The sequence below is a fragment of the Molothrus ater genome, chromosome 7 (assembly GCF_012460135.2).
Source record: "Molothrus ater isolate BHLD 08-10-18 breed brown headed cowbird chromosome 7, BPBGC_Mater_1.1, whole genome shotgun sequence".
NCBI lineage: Eukaryota > Metazoa > Chordata > Aves > Passeriformes > Icteridae > Molothrus > Molothrus ater.
Window position 1 is genome coordinate 14,481,470 of NC_050484.2, and position 14,290 is coordinate 14,495,759.

The 14,290-nt window shown below is 35.8% G+C and overlaps 1 protein-coding gene across 2 annotated transcripts in view; it reads left to right on the forward strand.

Annotated features, from left to right (window-relative positions):
- CERKL (ceramide kinase like) overlaps positions 1-14,290 on the forward strand; it is a 52,412-nt gene that overhangs the window by 10,325 nt on the left and 27,797 nt on the right. The window contains exons 1-2 of one of the 2 annotated variants that reach the window (XM_054515455.1): positions 1,006-1,091; positions 11,031-11,273. In XM_054515455.1, the coding sequence (XP_054371430.1) occupies positions 11,075-11,273 (199 nt within the window). In that variant the 5' untranslated portion in view covers positions 1,006-1,091; positions 11,031-11,074. Of the gene's footprint in view, positions 1-1,005; positions 1,092-11,030; positions 11,274-14,290 lie in introns of those variants that run through there. The other variant, XM_036386928.1, reaches the window with a different exon arrangement.

Here is a 14,290-nt window from a genome sequence, read left to right on the forward strand (position 1 = left end):
GAGAAAGGAAGGTAAAAGGAAGGTAAAAAGGAAGGTAAATTCCAAAGACATAGTTAGACTTGTATAGGATAAGAGTCTGCAACAATTACAAATGTTTTAGTTTGATCAACTTCAGAATAGGGAAAAAGTGTAACTTCAATATGCTTTGATGGTATTTTTCCATAAATATACTTGTGGAAAAAACTATATTTTTTTATCCATAAATATATTTGAGAAAATTTCTGATGTTCACAGAAGAAAACCCTTAATATAAAACATCCATTTCCATTAGTTATGTCAGCCACTTAAAGATGTGTGCCAAGATATCAATACTGATCATTTCTTGAACACAGGTGGTGATAATTTTCTTGCACTAATTCACTTTATGGCTAAGTCAAAGATTATTGCATGACGTGTAATGTGTGGCTGGGTATGTGTAAGAACTAATATTTGTTAAATTTACTTTTAAACGAGAAAAATAGGTTTAATATTGAGATAGAGGAAAACTTGCATGGAATATAACAGTAACACACTGTGCAAGTGCATGCTGATGAGTTTGAAGATGCATCTCTCTGTTGCTGTGTGGGTGCTCTGAATGGGAATTGCTTCCTGACTCTGCAACCATATGCAAGATTGTGATGCTGTGAGTGAAATTTGTAGGATCTGCAAGTAAGATACTTACTTCAGCCTCATGTGGTAATCCCTGTGCATATTGGTGTAATGCTAGCATTTAAAAGTTTGGGGGAGTAAAAATTTGTGTGTTTTATGGGAGATTTGAAGTGCCTCTTTGTCATCTGGCATGTTTATTTGACAGTGAAGACTGATCAGGAACTGGCTTGTTTGTTTGTTATATGTCAATCAGTAATCTTTCTGTTTGAATTTAGTACTTAGTACCAGGATTAGGAATGGATATGTAAATGTGACATGTATGTGCAGTTACCATTCTGGAGATAGGAGGAGTTGGTGGTAGATGCCAAAGAACTTGCTTAAAGTACATTGGAGAGGTTTGTTGGAAGTTATTGGTGCATGCCAGGATGGAAAGCAGACATTGTGGAGCATTTTGGGGTGGGTTTTTTGACACACGGCTCTGCTTTAAAGCAGTCAGAAAATAGGTAAGTTTCTGAATATATATTTAGTATACTAATTTAGATTGATATAAAAGTGCAAGTTATCTCTATACCTAATTTTGAATTTCACGATACTCAATGTTGACATTTTATTCATAAAGCATTTTATGAATTCTGCATGTTCTCTGGAATGTATTAACTTATCCTCCTTTATGCACTGGTTATGTCACAATTCAAAATGGAGATCTCAAGATTTTTGAGAATCTCATGCAAATTTGAAACAATATTTTAAATGACTCACTACCATTTAGTAATGCAATTTCTGAATGGTATAGCAACATAAAATATTAAAACAAGGGGTTTTATATTTTATATTTATTTATATATTTTTTATATTTTATATCTAAGGGGTTCACCCAATAATTTTGAGTGTATTTTAATTTTCTAAATAGCATTATATGTAATTTTTTATAGACTAACCAGATATTCCCTAGAATTATTTTTTCTGCGAAACATCCTGTAGACCTGTTGATAGACTTTATATGTGTGTGATGCAATGGACCAAAATTTAAATTAGCTCAAAGATATTTCTTATCTCCAATTTTCCTTTGACATGGGTGTGTTGCAGTGTGTATGCAGCAGTTCTGCTGCTTGATGCAGTGAGCCTGCCCTGAGCTCAGTGCAGATCCACGGGCACAGGTGGGTGTCCTGGTGGCACCACGCAGGGAAACACATGGCACTACACAACATGGGGCAAAGAGCACGCAGTTGGAATTCAAAATCATTCTGTGGATACCTTGGAAATTTGTGCTTGTTCATGTATGGGTTGTAATTTCTGAAAAGGGAGTGCGTGTTGTTGTATTGAACATTTGTGAGACAGACTGCACTCTAATGTAGCTGTCCTTACTTTGTGCAGAGAGGAGCCATTGTATGAGCTTGTTTATGTCAATATTTTAATAATTTATCTTTATAACTGCTTTTGACTACATTTATAGTAACATTGGCACCCTGTGTACAGAAGATAAAATCAGTGCTGAAAGGAAACTTGCATCCATCTGGAAGCAATAAACTTTTCTAAAAGACTGCACAGTGTTACTTAATCCTGTGATTTCTCACTGTGAGTGAAATTAAGGTTTGGTTCAGTTGTGTCACATCATATTGGTATCAAATCTTTTGTGAGAACTATGTCATAGTGTTAAGCTACAAAAAAAATTAAAATTTATGACAGTCTGAGATTGTAATTTCCTCAGTCACAGAATTATGCATCATTGCAAATGGAGTCAATTCTAGATAATAAAAATAATTGTAATACTGGAAAGCTTCTGGAGTGTTGCATTTTGTAAGCCTTCTCTTTATATGAAGTGCTAATTTGTATAGTGCATGATTGACTAAGAATATCTTAAATTTGGTGTTGCTTCCTAAGTAATTTTTCTATTGTTCATCTATCATGTAGTAGAAATTATATTTTTGTTATGGCAAAATATTTTATGAAGTTAGAGAAATATGAACAGTGTTCATAAGGAGAAAGGAGGGAAAATCTGTATTATAAAGATCATCTAATACAATTCTGGATTTTTTTGGTTTGGTTTTTTTTTTTTTTTTTTGGTGCTTTTCTTTTAAGTTTGTTACAAGTGTGATATACATGAACAAAAAAGGATTCACTCACCCCTGCAGGCAAAGTGGTGTAGCCTGCATTCTTCCTGTTCCTAAGTGGCAACTGAGCATTGGGGTGAGGGAAGGGTTTTATGCTTGTCAGAGGATTCTGGTGGTGCTATTGCTATCTCTTGCCCTTGGGCTAGTGCAGGAGACGCAGATACAATGATACAAAGGATCACAGAGTTTCCTTCATAAATCTCTGAAAAAAAAGAAATAGACCAGACATCAATGAGGATAAAGCCAAACATGTAGAAGTTTGTGGATGAGGTCATCTAGCAGCTGATAGCTATGCTTTGATAACTAAAAGCATGACTTGCTAGGGTACATGAATTATCCACAGTTTACAGAAGGAAATTGTATTTATAATTGTCTGCTTGTTCTTTTTTCCTGAAGAAAATGTTTCTTGAAAACCTTTTCTAGAAGAGACTAAAATTCTGATATTTGAGACATAATGAATTCCCTGAACACTGATATTCAGCAATATGGATGGTTTCTAAATCTGTATTTGAGGCTGAAACAGATCTGGTGCAAGTAAGGCTCCGAGTAAAAGTAATTGTTAACTTGTATTAATCAAACTCAGTAATGTTATGTGGCCAGAAGAGGTAATTTGTTTCTCCACTTCCCCTTATTTTCTGGAATGACAGAAGTAATTGCTGTGATTGTAACATAAATTAGTAGCTACCAAACACTGTGTATGTGTGAGATGCTTTTGAGGAAATGTAAAATTAGGCTCATGTTTCCTCTTTGGGGATTCTTTAGTATATTTCAGCTCTGCTAGCCCACTCTATTAAATCATGTAGGCTACTAGATACCGGTCTTCTCTTTATTTCAGAAATCTCTCTCAAAATAAATTCCATTTTGTGATGGATATATGGTTGGTCTGTGTAAGACCAGTCATTTTATCTGATACGTATGTTTGCAGAGGTTTTGGGAAATGATGGAAATCAGTGACACTTTTTACAATGTTGTTACTCTGAAGTTTCTACCATAAGTCCTCTTACTTATTAAATGAAAAACCTCAAAGTTTAAGCCACTAAATGAAAGGTTTGCAGCTACTTGTCAAATCATATTATGAAATTAAGCAGTATGTGGGCCATATTCTTAATATAAAATGTAGAGCTTTCTATAGTACATTTCCAGTGACCTCTTTCTTGCTCTGGTGTTAATAAGAAAGTGTAATTATTAAAAGCAAAGCTTTTGCTTCATGCAGCCTCTCAAATGCTTCAGGATGGGAATCAGTCCTTGTCTGCCTTGCTTCCTTTCAGCTTACCTTGTTGGTCTAGCATTATTCCCAATAGATCTTTATGCTATTTTTAAATTGATCATCTCCCTCAAATTTATTTGTAGAATGAAGGGGAAACTCTTCCGTAAGGTGAAGCTTTTTCTCTGGAACAGCATCAGGCCTTCTGCTAAAGCTTCAATCACACTTTTTTTTTTTTTGCAGAGGTCTTTATTCAATAAGCTATCTGACTTTTTTTCAAACTGCCAGTGTCAGTATATTTTTCTAATGAAATTCTGCCATTAGCCTGTAGTTAATAAGCAAGGTACTTCAGTGCTCTATGTGAGAGCTGAGTGAAGACCCTAATGAAAGCTTGATGGATAGATGTCTGATGAGCCTCATTAGAAGAGGAAAGGGCTTTTCCATGGCCTGCTGGGCATCAAGCAGACTCAGCAGGCTGTGTCACTCTGACGAGTGACACAGTGATGAGCGTCACTCTGAGATGTGGTCATGCTCACAGGGGAAGTCCCCAAGCCTGGCCTTTCTCCACAAGGCCTCAGCTCAGAAAAGCCAGCCTCTGAGCGGTACTAAACTATGCTCTTACAGTATGGGATCCTCTTTTCTTTTGGTTCAGCCAGAACTAAGTAGTTTGGTGATGGTTGTTCTTTTCAGAAGTTTGCCGATTGCCATCTTTTAAAGCTGTAGTGAAACTTAACCAAATTTTAAGTCTTGATCCAGCTTGAGTCTGATCCAGCTCAAGACTTCAAGGACTACACCAAACGTTCCCTAAAGCTGCTGCTCTTTCAGTTGCTGTGGTAGGATGCTGTGCACAGGGGCTGTATGTGCAACAGCCCTATGGCTTGGTGGGGGTGTTCAGAAGCTTGAGGATTAGTTTCTAACAGATATGGTGGAGAACAGGGGCTGGAATCAGCTGGTTGTGGTATCTTGGGGAAGAGCCATTTGAAAAGTGGTGAGAGAAAAGAGGGGAAGATGAAAGGTAGGAGGTTACATTTACCCATGCTTTTAATATAGCAAAATTGTTTAGAAACAAGTGAAATTATTCTGTTATATAATGTAAGCCTTTATCCCATGACTGAGACTTGCATTGGAAAATTACTTAGGTTTTTGGTTAGTATTGTGTTGAAAAATTGAAACCTGAAGTACAAATTTGTTTTGGAATTTTATTTTTTAAATATGTCTGTATTCTTCATAAAAATATTCTTTTTACAGGTAGCTATCTGTGATGGTAGTTTAAAATAAGATGACTTCTTTAAGCTAGAACAGTGAATAACTATGTCCAGTGAAACATAACTGAATGTGTCATTATTGTTTTGTAAAGTGGAATTTTATTCTGAGACTTATAATTTATTTTTTAATGTATGAGATGTCACTAGAGCTCTAAAGAATTAAGAGAAGCCATTGTGCATCTTTTCCAGTTCTTTCTGACTCTTGTTGATCTGTGTGATCTTTGGGGAGTTAGCAATTGGAAGTGAAAATGCACAGCAGATTGGCTCAGGCCATGCTGACTTCCTGCTGATGAAAGCAGACAGTCCCAGTTCTTCCTTCTTCCCTGCTGTGAATGTGAATTTTCTTAGCACTTTGTAGCATCTCTAATTTTATAGAAGTTGTGTTGAACTGATTGTACTAAACAATGTGTCAGAAGACTAAGCCAGGGGAAAAGAAAAGTGGGCAAGCTCTGTTACTTTAGGAGTTGATTTGACTCATCTGGGCTCTGCCCAGGGCCAGACTTCAGGAAAAGGGCTGGACTGCTCAGTCATGGCAGGGGAGTGGAGGGTGGGTGTCTATTGAGAGAGGGATTAGCAGGAAGGTATTGCATTTGCTTGGCAAAATACATCACTTCTCCCTAAGATTCTCTAGAGGAGGAGAATGAAAGTGGGTTGTATCCCTGTCAGATGTCTTTAAGCTCAGTTTTCTGCCCTGAAGGAATACAGCTGCTGCTGCAAGAGAATAGCTGCCATTAAAAGGTGAAGTGAGTAGTTGCACCCTGCTTTTTCTCTCCAGCTCTGCTCAAACTCTTCAGTCCCTTGTAATACTTTCTGAGCTCCTTGCTGCTCCCAAGCAGGTCATTGCACACAGTGTGAGAAATGTATTTCTAGATTAGGGCCTTGCTTGTGTTAAACTTCTCCTGTAACTCCTTTTCAAAGGACTAGAGTAATATAAAACTAATCTTCAAACAAAAACCAACCCTTTCCCAGCCTGGCCCTGGCTGTACCACCTTCTCCTCAGCTTACTGTTGGATACGTTTGGCAAGCAGAAACTGGAATTTTGCTTTCTCTGCTTACAGAAGACAGTAAGAGGCATAGCATCAAATTTTGCCAGAAGTGTTGCACGACTTATCTTTTTGAAATAAGAAATCATTCAAAATTCATGTGTTTTGAAATAGCTTTTCTGTCTCATGTTTAGAGTAGTTAAGTAAGTGCTAAATAGCCAGAAAAGCTTTACACTTTTTCTTGGCTTTTCTGGCAAGAATGATCATATCTGCTTTTCTCACTGCCAGCCCTTCTTGATCAATAAGTAGCTGAAAACTGTAGAGGTTTTATGAATCAGCTGCATGCTGCTTTCTGTGCTGATTTACAGTGAGGGAAAAATAGGCTTAGTAACTGATGAGCTAATAGGTGCTGAATTATAGGCATTAGACATTATATTAAATATTCCTAAAAATAGATTTATAGACATACTGTCAAAAATATTTTTTAATAATTTTAAATTATATTTATTTTATTTTGGGGTTTATATTAATATATTTGTGTTTATTGTATGTTTATTGTGTCCTGAATGCTTATTTTGAAAGTAGTGTTCATACAGTATAGAATGGTCTGTGATCAATTTAATAATAAATGTTTTATAATAAAACACTTCTTTAATATATACTGATCACTGTATCTTCTTTAGTATGGTCTTGATGATTTTTAAAAATTTCTAATTATTTCTGTTATACTTCACTCAGCTATATCAATCAACTATTAAGGAAGTAAACTTTGAGAACACAGTGGGGCAGAGAGCCTAAAATGTGTAAAAGATTTATTTATTCATTATAGTCAGGAGGGCTAGGTATCTTGCCAAAGGTCATAGGAAGCATTTGTGACCAAGGGAGTATAACACTCTTTGCTTTGTGTCCAGTTCTTGCACTTGAATTATTGTCACATTTTATGTGTGGTTTCTGGTATTTTCTATGTACTCCAGATATTTGTTATGGAAATCAAGTCCTTCAGTTCCACATCTAGATGTTGGGCTTCTGTGGTAAGATAACAATCCAAAAAGTGGTTCCTTGTTGAAGTGTTGGTGTTTATATTTAAATACCACATTGTCTTTAAAACTGTTCTGTTTTTCAGTTGTACTGCTTTTTTTCTCTGTGTATATTTTCATCAATTTTGCTGTAAACATGAGGTAGCTAACACTCTTGACTAATTAAAATTTGGTTTACTATTTATAGTTAAACTCTATTTGAGTGTATTAGTTCTTGATCTTTTGATTTAGCTCAGTCTGGTTGATTCAGACATAATTTTTTTGTTAAATAAGAGATTTGACTACCATAAATAGGAAAAAGTAGGATAGTCTCATTGCTTGAAATTAGTGAGATGATAAATAGGGGCATAAAACTTCCTAGAAATTCATCTATCCAGGCAGATTTTTCTTTTTTTTCATGCTGTATTTGGAAAAAAAAAAAGTGGACATGTGCAGAAACTGTGAGTACAATTAGCGTCAAGCAGATAAATCCAACTCTAATCCTGTTTACGCTCCACATCAGACAGATGTGCTGAGATTGATTCAGACAAGCCCTTGGCTTATAGTAACTTTTTTTTAAGTGCCATATATTCTGGTTTTGTTGGATCTTTGTTAAATGTTAAGTGCTGTTAGTTTTGCTCTTCCCTAACGCCTGTAACCTACTTTATGCAGGTTCCCTCTCTGCTTTCATGATGACAGGGCAGCCTGGTAGAAGAGATTATCTTTATTCCTTGTAATTAAATTGACTTTTTTTTTTCAGAAGATACAACAATGGGAAGTGGGTACTGAATTAAATAAATAGCATGATATCTAATAGATGTACACTTAAATCTCTTGCAAGAACAGATGGTACCCAATATCTTTCTGAGTAATGTGAGAGGACAGTTAATGTCCTGAAACTGCTTGCAATAACCAATATGATACTAATGAGCCAATACGGTTTTCAAAGTTTAAAAAGTGTTTACTACAATATATACTTCATTGCACAAGTAAGCGTGGTTGTTACCTCATTCTAGAAATATTTTATAAACACAGCTTATGACCTAAATTTTTTTTAACTTAATAAGTTGGTTTATAAAATTTTACTACATTTGAGATGGTCTTATTTTCAGTAAGCAGAGAAAATGAAAATTATAGAATATGTCCAGGATTTTATGCAGATTGCTTTACAACTTTAGGAAAAAAATGGCTGTCCTAATCCTACTAGCTAATTCAATGTTCCCTCTAGAAATTAAAACTCAAGGATGATGATTTTTTACAATTCAGCATTCCTGGAGTTTATATCCTTTTCCAGGATGCATCTGGAAATGTATTCCTGTAAAACCAGCAAAGTCAGATAATGGTTTTGAAAGTCTAGTTCTACCTATTAAGAATATTTGGTAAATACAAGTAAGTAACTGGCTAAAATAACCATGAAAAGAAAATGCAGGCCTTACCTGACTTAAGACTAAATGTCATTTTATGAAAGCAAGTGGAAAATAAAAAGTATTTTGTCAGGCCTTCATTTTCCTTGACTTGTGCAGGATAAATAGGCTAATGTTTGTAACTTATATGTGGTGCACATCCATAACATTGGTATAATAGAGTTCATGATCTCCTCAGCAAAACTAAGAGTTAAATCCAAAATATGATTTATTTTAAAGAATTTAAAAATCGAACCCACTTAGAATATTTATATTAGTCTGGGGAAATGAATGTTGCAGCTCAGTTATTGCTACAGAATGGTTGTGGTTATATTTCCTTTTTCCTAAAACATTGAGGTTGTGTGTTGGCATTTTCAATGTACTGTATGTCTGACAGTGAAACATTGTGAAAAAACCTAAGTAGACCCCTCAAAAATTCTGTTTTAAAAGTTAAAACAAGTCTTTAATGTAGATATTAAACTATGTAGTTCTAGGTAATTTGGGACATCACCAGTCAGTTTTTCATTTCAGGCCTACAAAGACTATTTACCGTTAAATGTTTTAAAAGAGCAGTACAAATTTTGACAGAAATTAAGATCTTAGGTTTGGTAATGTTAGTACCAAGTTTGTTTGTACAATGTCCACTTTGAGTTTGTGTAAAATCATAATTCAAATGGAATCATACAGTATTTCTTCCCCTTCAGTTCCCTCATTTTTAAAGGATACATTGACTGAAAATATTTTTACAGCAGTTGTTCCAGTACTTCAGGATTTATGTTGGGGTCTTTTAAAAAAGTATTTAGGTGAGTTTTCTCCTCTTTATTTGCTGTATACTTCTGAAAATATGCACTACAATTTCCTGTGTACTGTCTCAATGCACAGTACTCTCAATTACTTGTCCCAGTGTTCCTGCTAAGAGTGGAATAATTTCAGTCCAGTTTTACACCTTAGTAGCTGATTTATGGAAATATTAGGATGATAAAGTATAACAAGTTGGTGAAAAATGTGTGGGAAGTATAACAAGGTCATGCTTCTATTTGTCACAGGTTATTTGGTACAGAGCAGGAGAAAATGAATTGGTTGAGAATTGTGAGGAGAAGTCATATTGACTTGAGCTTTAGTTGTGTTAGCATGGCTGAGGAGAAATCATCCAGGATTTCTGGGCAGAGAAATGATCACTGCATAGCCTCCTTCCAGAAATGATGTTGAGAAATGACAGTGTCAAACTGTTATGAGAATTGAAAAAGTCATCTTTTTTCTGCCCAGAAAAAGTATATGACTTTCTGAAACCCCCAGCTTCAAGTGGTGTAATGAAGTAGGGGGTGCTGTCCATCTTTCCCTGGGTGACAATTAAAATAGGTTTTCCCAAGAGTCCAGTGCAGCATGTATCAACTATTAATCAAACAGAATCTGCTGCAGTTTTTGCTATTGAGAAACCAGAGTTGTTGCTAGATTTGGGGAAGTTTTCTGCTTTCTAGCATTTCTTGCCTTGGGCTGCAAAGGGACCTTTATTGATCTGCTGTATGAGATCTGCTGTAATTACGAAGAAAGCAGGGAAAATTTTCTTTCTGTGTATTTATTCCCAAATAATCTGATACCTACAGGAAGGGTGATATTTTTCCTTCAGTTTGTGTATTTGACTTTGGTTTTGAGGAATCTGAATGCAGCTCAAGAGAGCAGAAAAGGGAGAAGCCTGTACCACAGTGCCTCAGTTGATACATCTCCAAAAGGCACTTGGAAATGAAGTGGTAGCATCTGCAGCCACAGCATCCATGCAAATAACAGCCCCAAGATAACAAAACCTTCCCTTGGCTAACACAAATCTCCCCTGGGATGAGGATCTCGAACTCTGACAAGAACTTTTTGGAAACTGTTTTTCTTGTCTTCTAAACTGAATTCATAAATCAAAAATGAAAGCAAAGATGGGTAACAGAGTTTTGGCTTATTTGTCTGTTTTTCCTTGACTGTTTTCTGACATGTTTCTGCTGTAAACACAAAAGGTAATGGTTGTATTAAATGGTTGTATTATTAAATGGTTGTAATGGTTGTATTAAATGAAAAAAATATAGTGAGCATATAGTCAGCTTGGGTCATAGCACACTATGATTTACAAGTATGACTGCTATGATTGCTGTGATTTAGGTGAATAGAATAAAGAATTTGCTTTTCAAATGCGAATTCAAAAAAAGTCTTTCCTAGAGTGTGAAATTTTAAGAATTTTTTTGAACACCAGAAAGCTGAGTAAATAACCTCTTTGAAATAGTTTTGTTTGTACAGCTGGATACATAATGAAGTTGGTAAAACAAAAGACCAATGACTGAGGGAAATGATATGCCATAAGTTTCAATGCAAGCATGAACAGATGCAAGAAGTGAATGTAGAGATGAAGACCTAACAATACTTTAGTTGTTACTCCCAATCACTGTAGTAATGCTTTTCCTTTTTTTTTTTCCCTTACAGGTGATTCCAGTGTGGCTTTACAGGCTCAAGAAGAGATTATTGAAATGAAGGATGTATTTTCAGTAAAACTGAAACGTCGTCGTTTTGCAGGGCAGCAAAAAGGTGGCACTTTGTTGGGTATCACAATTTTTAAATGCTTGAATAAAGAAGAGAACAAACTTACAGACTGTGCTATCCATTTAAATAACTTAAGTGAAGATCATTGTCAGTCGTGGTTTAGACATCTGAAGGAAATTTTAAATGGTAAGCATTAAATAGATGTTGCTGTCATATTTATTTCTATTGGCAATACATGAGGCTGAAAAGCTCAGAAACATCTTGCCTGTGGAAATTAAAACACAGATATGAATCTTATTTCTGGAAAATGTTTACTACTGAAGTTTTACATAGTCAAGTGTAAAATCTAGGAAAATGACAATAATTGACTAATGTATCTGTAAAAATGAAACAAGTTGATGTTATTTTTGGAAGTTTTGGAAGCCACTGAAAATAAGTGGTTTTCTTTATTCTGACCGAAGAGTCTTCTGGGAAATCTGCTTCTGGAGGAAATAACATATTTAGTTGATATTTTCACTTGAAATTGCATCACACCTGATACTGCAGTAGTTGCACTTCTAGGAACTCTTCAGGAACTTTCTGGTGATGGTTTAGGAAATCCCACTTGAGACCTCCATATTCTTTAGGAGCTGAATGGGAGAGACTTTCCTCATCTTCATAAATTCACAGGTGGCAGTGCTCTGTAGGACTCTTGTTGCTTAATTTGATACAAAATTTATTTGCAATAGTGATGGGATGCAATCCTTTACTGTAAAAATATCTTTCTGTGTTTGCCTAGGCTAATGCCAATTTCAGGATGCTTTGTTTAACCAGTTTTAGGGTTGGTGGGTTGGGGTTTTTTAATTTTATTTTATGGAAGCTCTATCAAAATTATGAAAAAAATATTCACCATATAGGGAAAAGAGCCTCACAAGAAATCCAAGCCTTTCACTGAAGTTTATATTTGAAAGGCACAGAACGTAGCACACATTTGATATAAATAACCAAAACTACATCCCTTCCCCAATTCCAAACTCTGATTTAGCTCCAAAAGGTGCCTCTATTTACAGATTGTAGCAAATGAGCTTGCTTATTTCAGAAGAAAAGCAGTCTATCTTGTGGCACACTATTAGAACTCCAGCTGAATTGTTAAGACAGAGCCAGATTACAGAATCCAAATCTTGTACATCTGTAGTGTTTGTGACAACACTTTGAATAAGAATTTATGGTGTGCTTCTACTAAAGTTTCACAAGCAGATACTAAAGAAACAACATGAGTTATTAATGGTGCATTCTTGCATTGTTTGTTTACAATATGCTTTGGATTTTCCCAATGAAGATGCTTATTAAAAAGTGCCTTCCCTTTTCCCCTTTTGAAAGACTTTATCATGAAATATCTCAATCTGCACAAGTGCCAGGATTCCTGTAGATCTCCAGCTACCCATAAAGGCAAGGGCATTTGCATAAGGAGCAAATGTCTGTTTTGTTCCTAGATTACTCTCCATCTATCAGGAGCAGTGATACCATATGTTCACAGAAAAAAAGCTGCAGTATCTCTAGCTCAGGTTGCCTTGACCTCGAGGTGCAGTCTGTGCTTTATAGCTTTGCAACTGGAAGCCACCTGAACCCGAAAAAAGTGTTCTGTGCAATGCTGTTTCAAGTTCTTGCTTCAGTCTTTCTCTAGAAGCTCAGACCTTGTACAGATGTTTTTTGGATCTCTGATCAGTAAATTTTTTTCTCCTTGTTTTCTACTTCAGGTATAAACAGGACTCAGAGAGATAAAAATAACCAAATGAAACTCTCATCATAGCAGTTGCTGATGTGTATATTCTCCTAAGTCTGAACTAAAAGTATACAATGCAGCTGAGTTCTGTTAATTTCTCAGTGGCTGATATTTCTGTGGGAAACTATAGTGGGTTTTCATAGTTTTTGCTGCAGCCTTTTTATTTCTCTTTTTTTTTTTTTTTGTAATAGTGCTAGAGTCATTCTTGTTCATGAACTCAAATTGGCTGCTTCTGGTTTTATCCTTCTGAATTAGTAAATATTACTTCCCTGCCCTCCCTCCTCCCCCAGTCTGTCTGATCACAAAGTAGTTTTTCATTAACAGCTGCATTATTTACATGAAGGATTCTTTTATTGTTTCTGGCTAGATCAAATTAAAAGGAGGTGATTTATCAAAGTAGAACATGTATGTATGTAGATTTGGTCAATAACATCTAGACATTCTGACAAATGGGAGCACATATTACTGACAGGTGTGTTTCCTCTGCAGATAAATTCAATTTCTACTTGTTTACCTTACTCTTTGACAAGTTTTTAGGTTTTTATGCATATACCTTAATTTGGGAACAACAATAGCAAGTTTGTTGGTGATAGTATGAGACAAAGTTTATCTGGAGGTTTCTAATGAAGATTTAATTCTTTTTGAAGTTTCATGTACACAGTTTCCTTTTTACAGTGTGATCTGTGTCTGGCATGACACATGTCATGTCATAAATGGTTTTTCCCTGTTCATTCTTATTATCTTCACAGTGAGTGCCCTCTGTTGCTTTGACTTTGTGTTCAGAATACTTCAATTTAAAGTTTAACTGAGCTGTAATTTTTTATGAAGCCTGTTGTCATGTAAGTGAGCACACACAGATATAAGTGTTTAGAATTTAGTTACAGTGACTGCCATTATCGTTCTTTCTCTGTGTGTCTGTGACAGGGTAGCAAAATAAATGTACCACCATCTTCCCATATTTGAGGAAGTTCTTATTTTCTGCCTGCTGTTGCTGCTGTTGCAGTGCATGCCAGCTAGATAGAAAGAGCTTGCTCACTGATAGAGTGTTCCTGAAATCTGATCTGTACATCACATGTACAGTGTTAAACTGCTGTAAGATAACCACTGCCATCTTGATGCACCTCTGGATCCTTGGCTCTGGGCTGGCTCCTGTAAGGCCCCAAAGGGCAGTTTAGACAGGGTCTAGTGTGCTGTTATCTTTTGTCAGCCCTGCTGCACACCCCACTCTCAGTGATTTCCATTTATACATCACATTTTTGTACAGGGTTTACAGGCATGGCATGTGGGGACACACTGTGTCAGTAGAATTCACCGTTTCATCTAAAATCCTCTGCACATGCAAATACATAGTGGTTCTGAAAGGGTTGAGGTAGGCTCAAAAATGTGAGAAAACGTACAGTTGTCAATGCTCATCAATTGTTTTTTAACAAGACAAGACTTA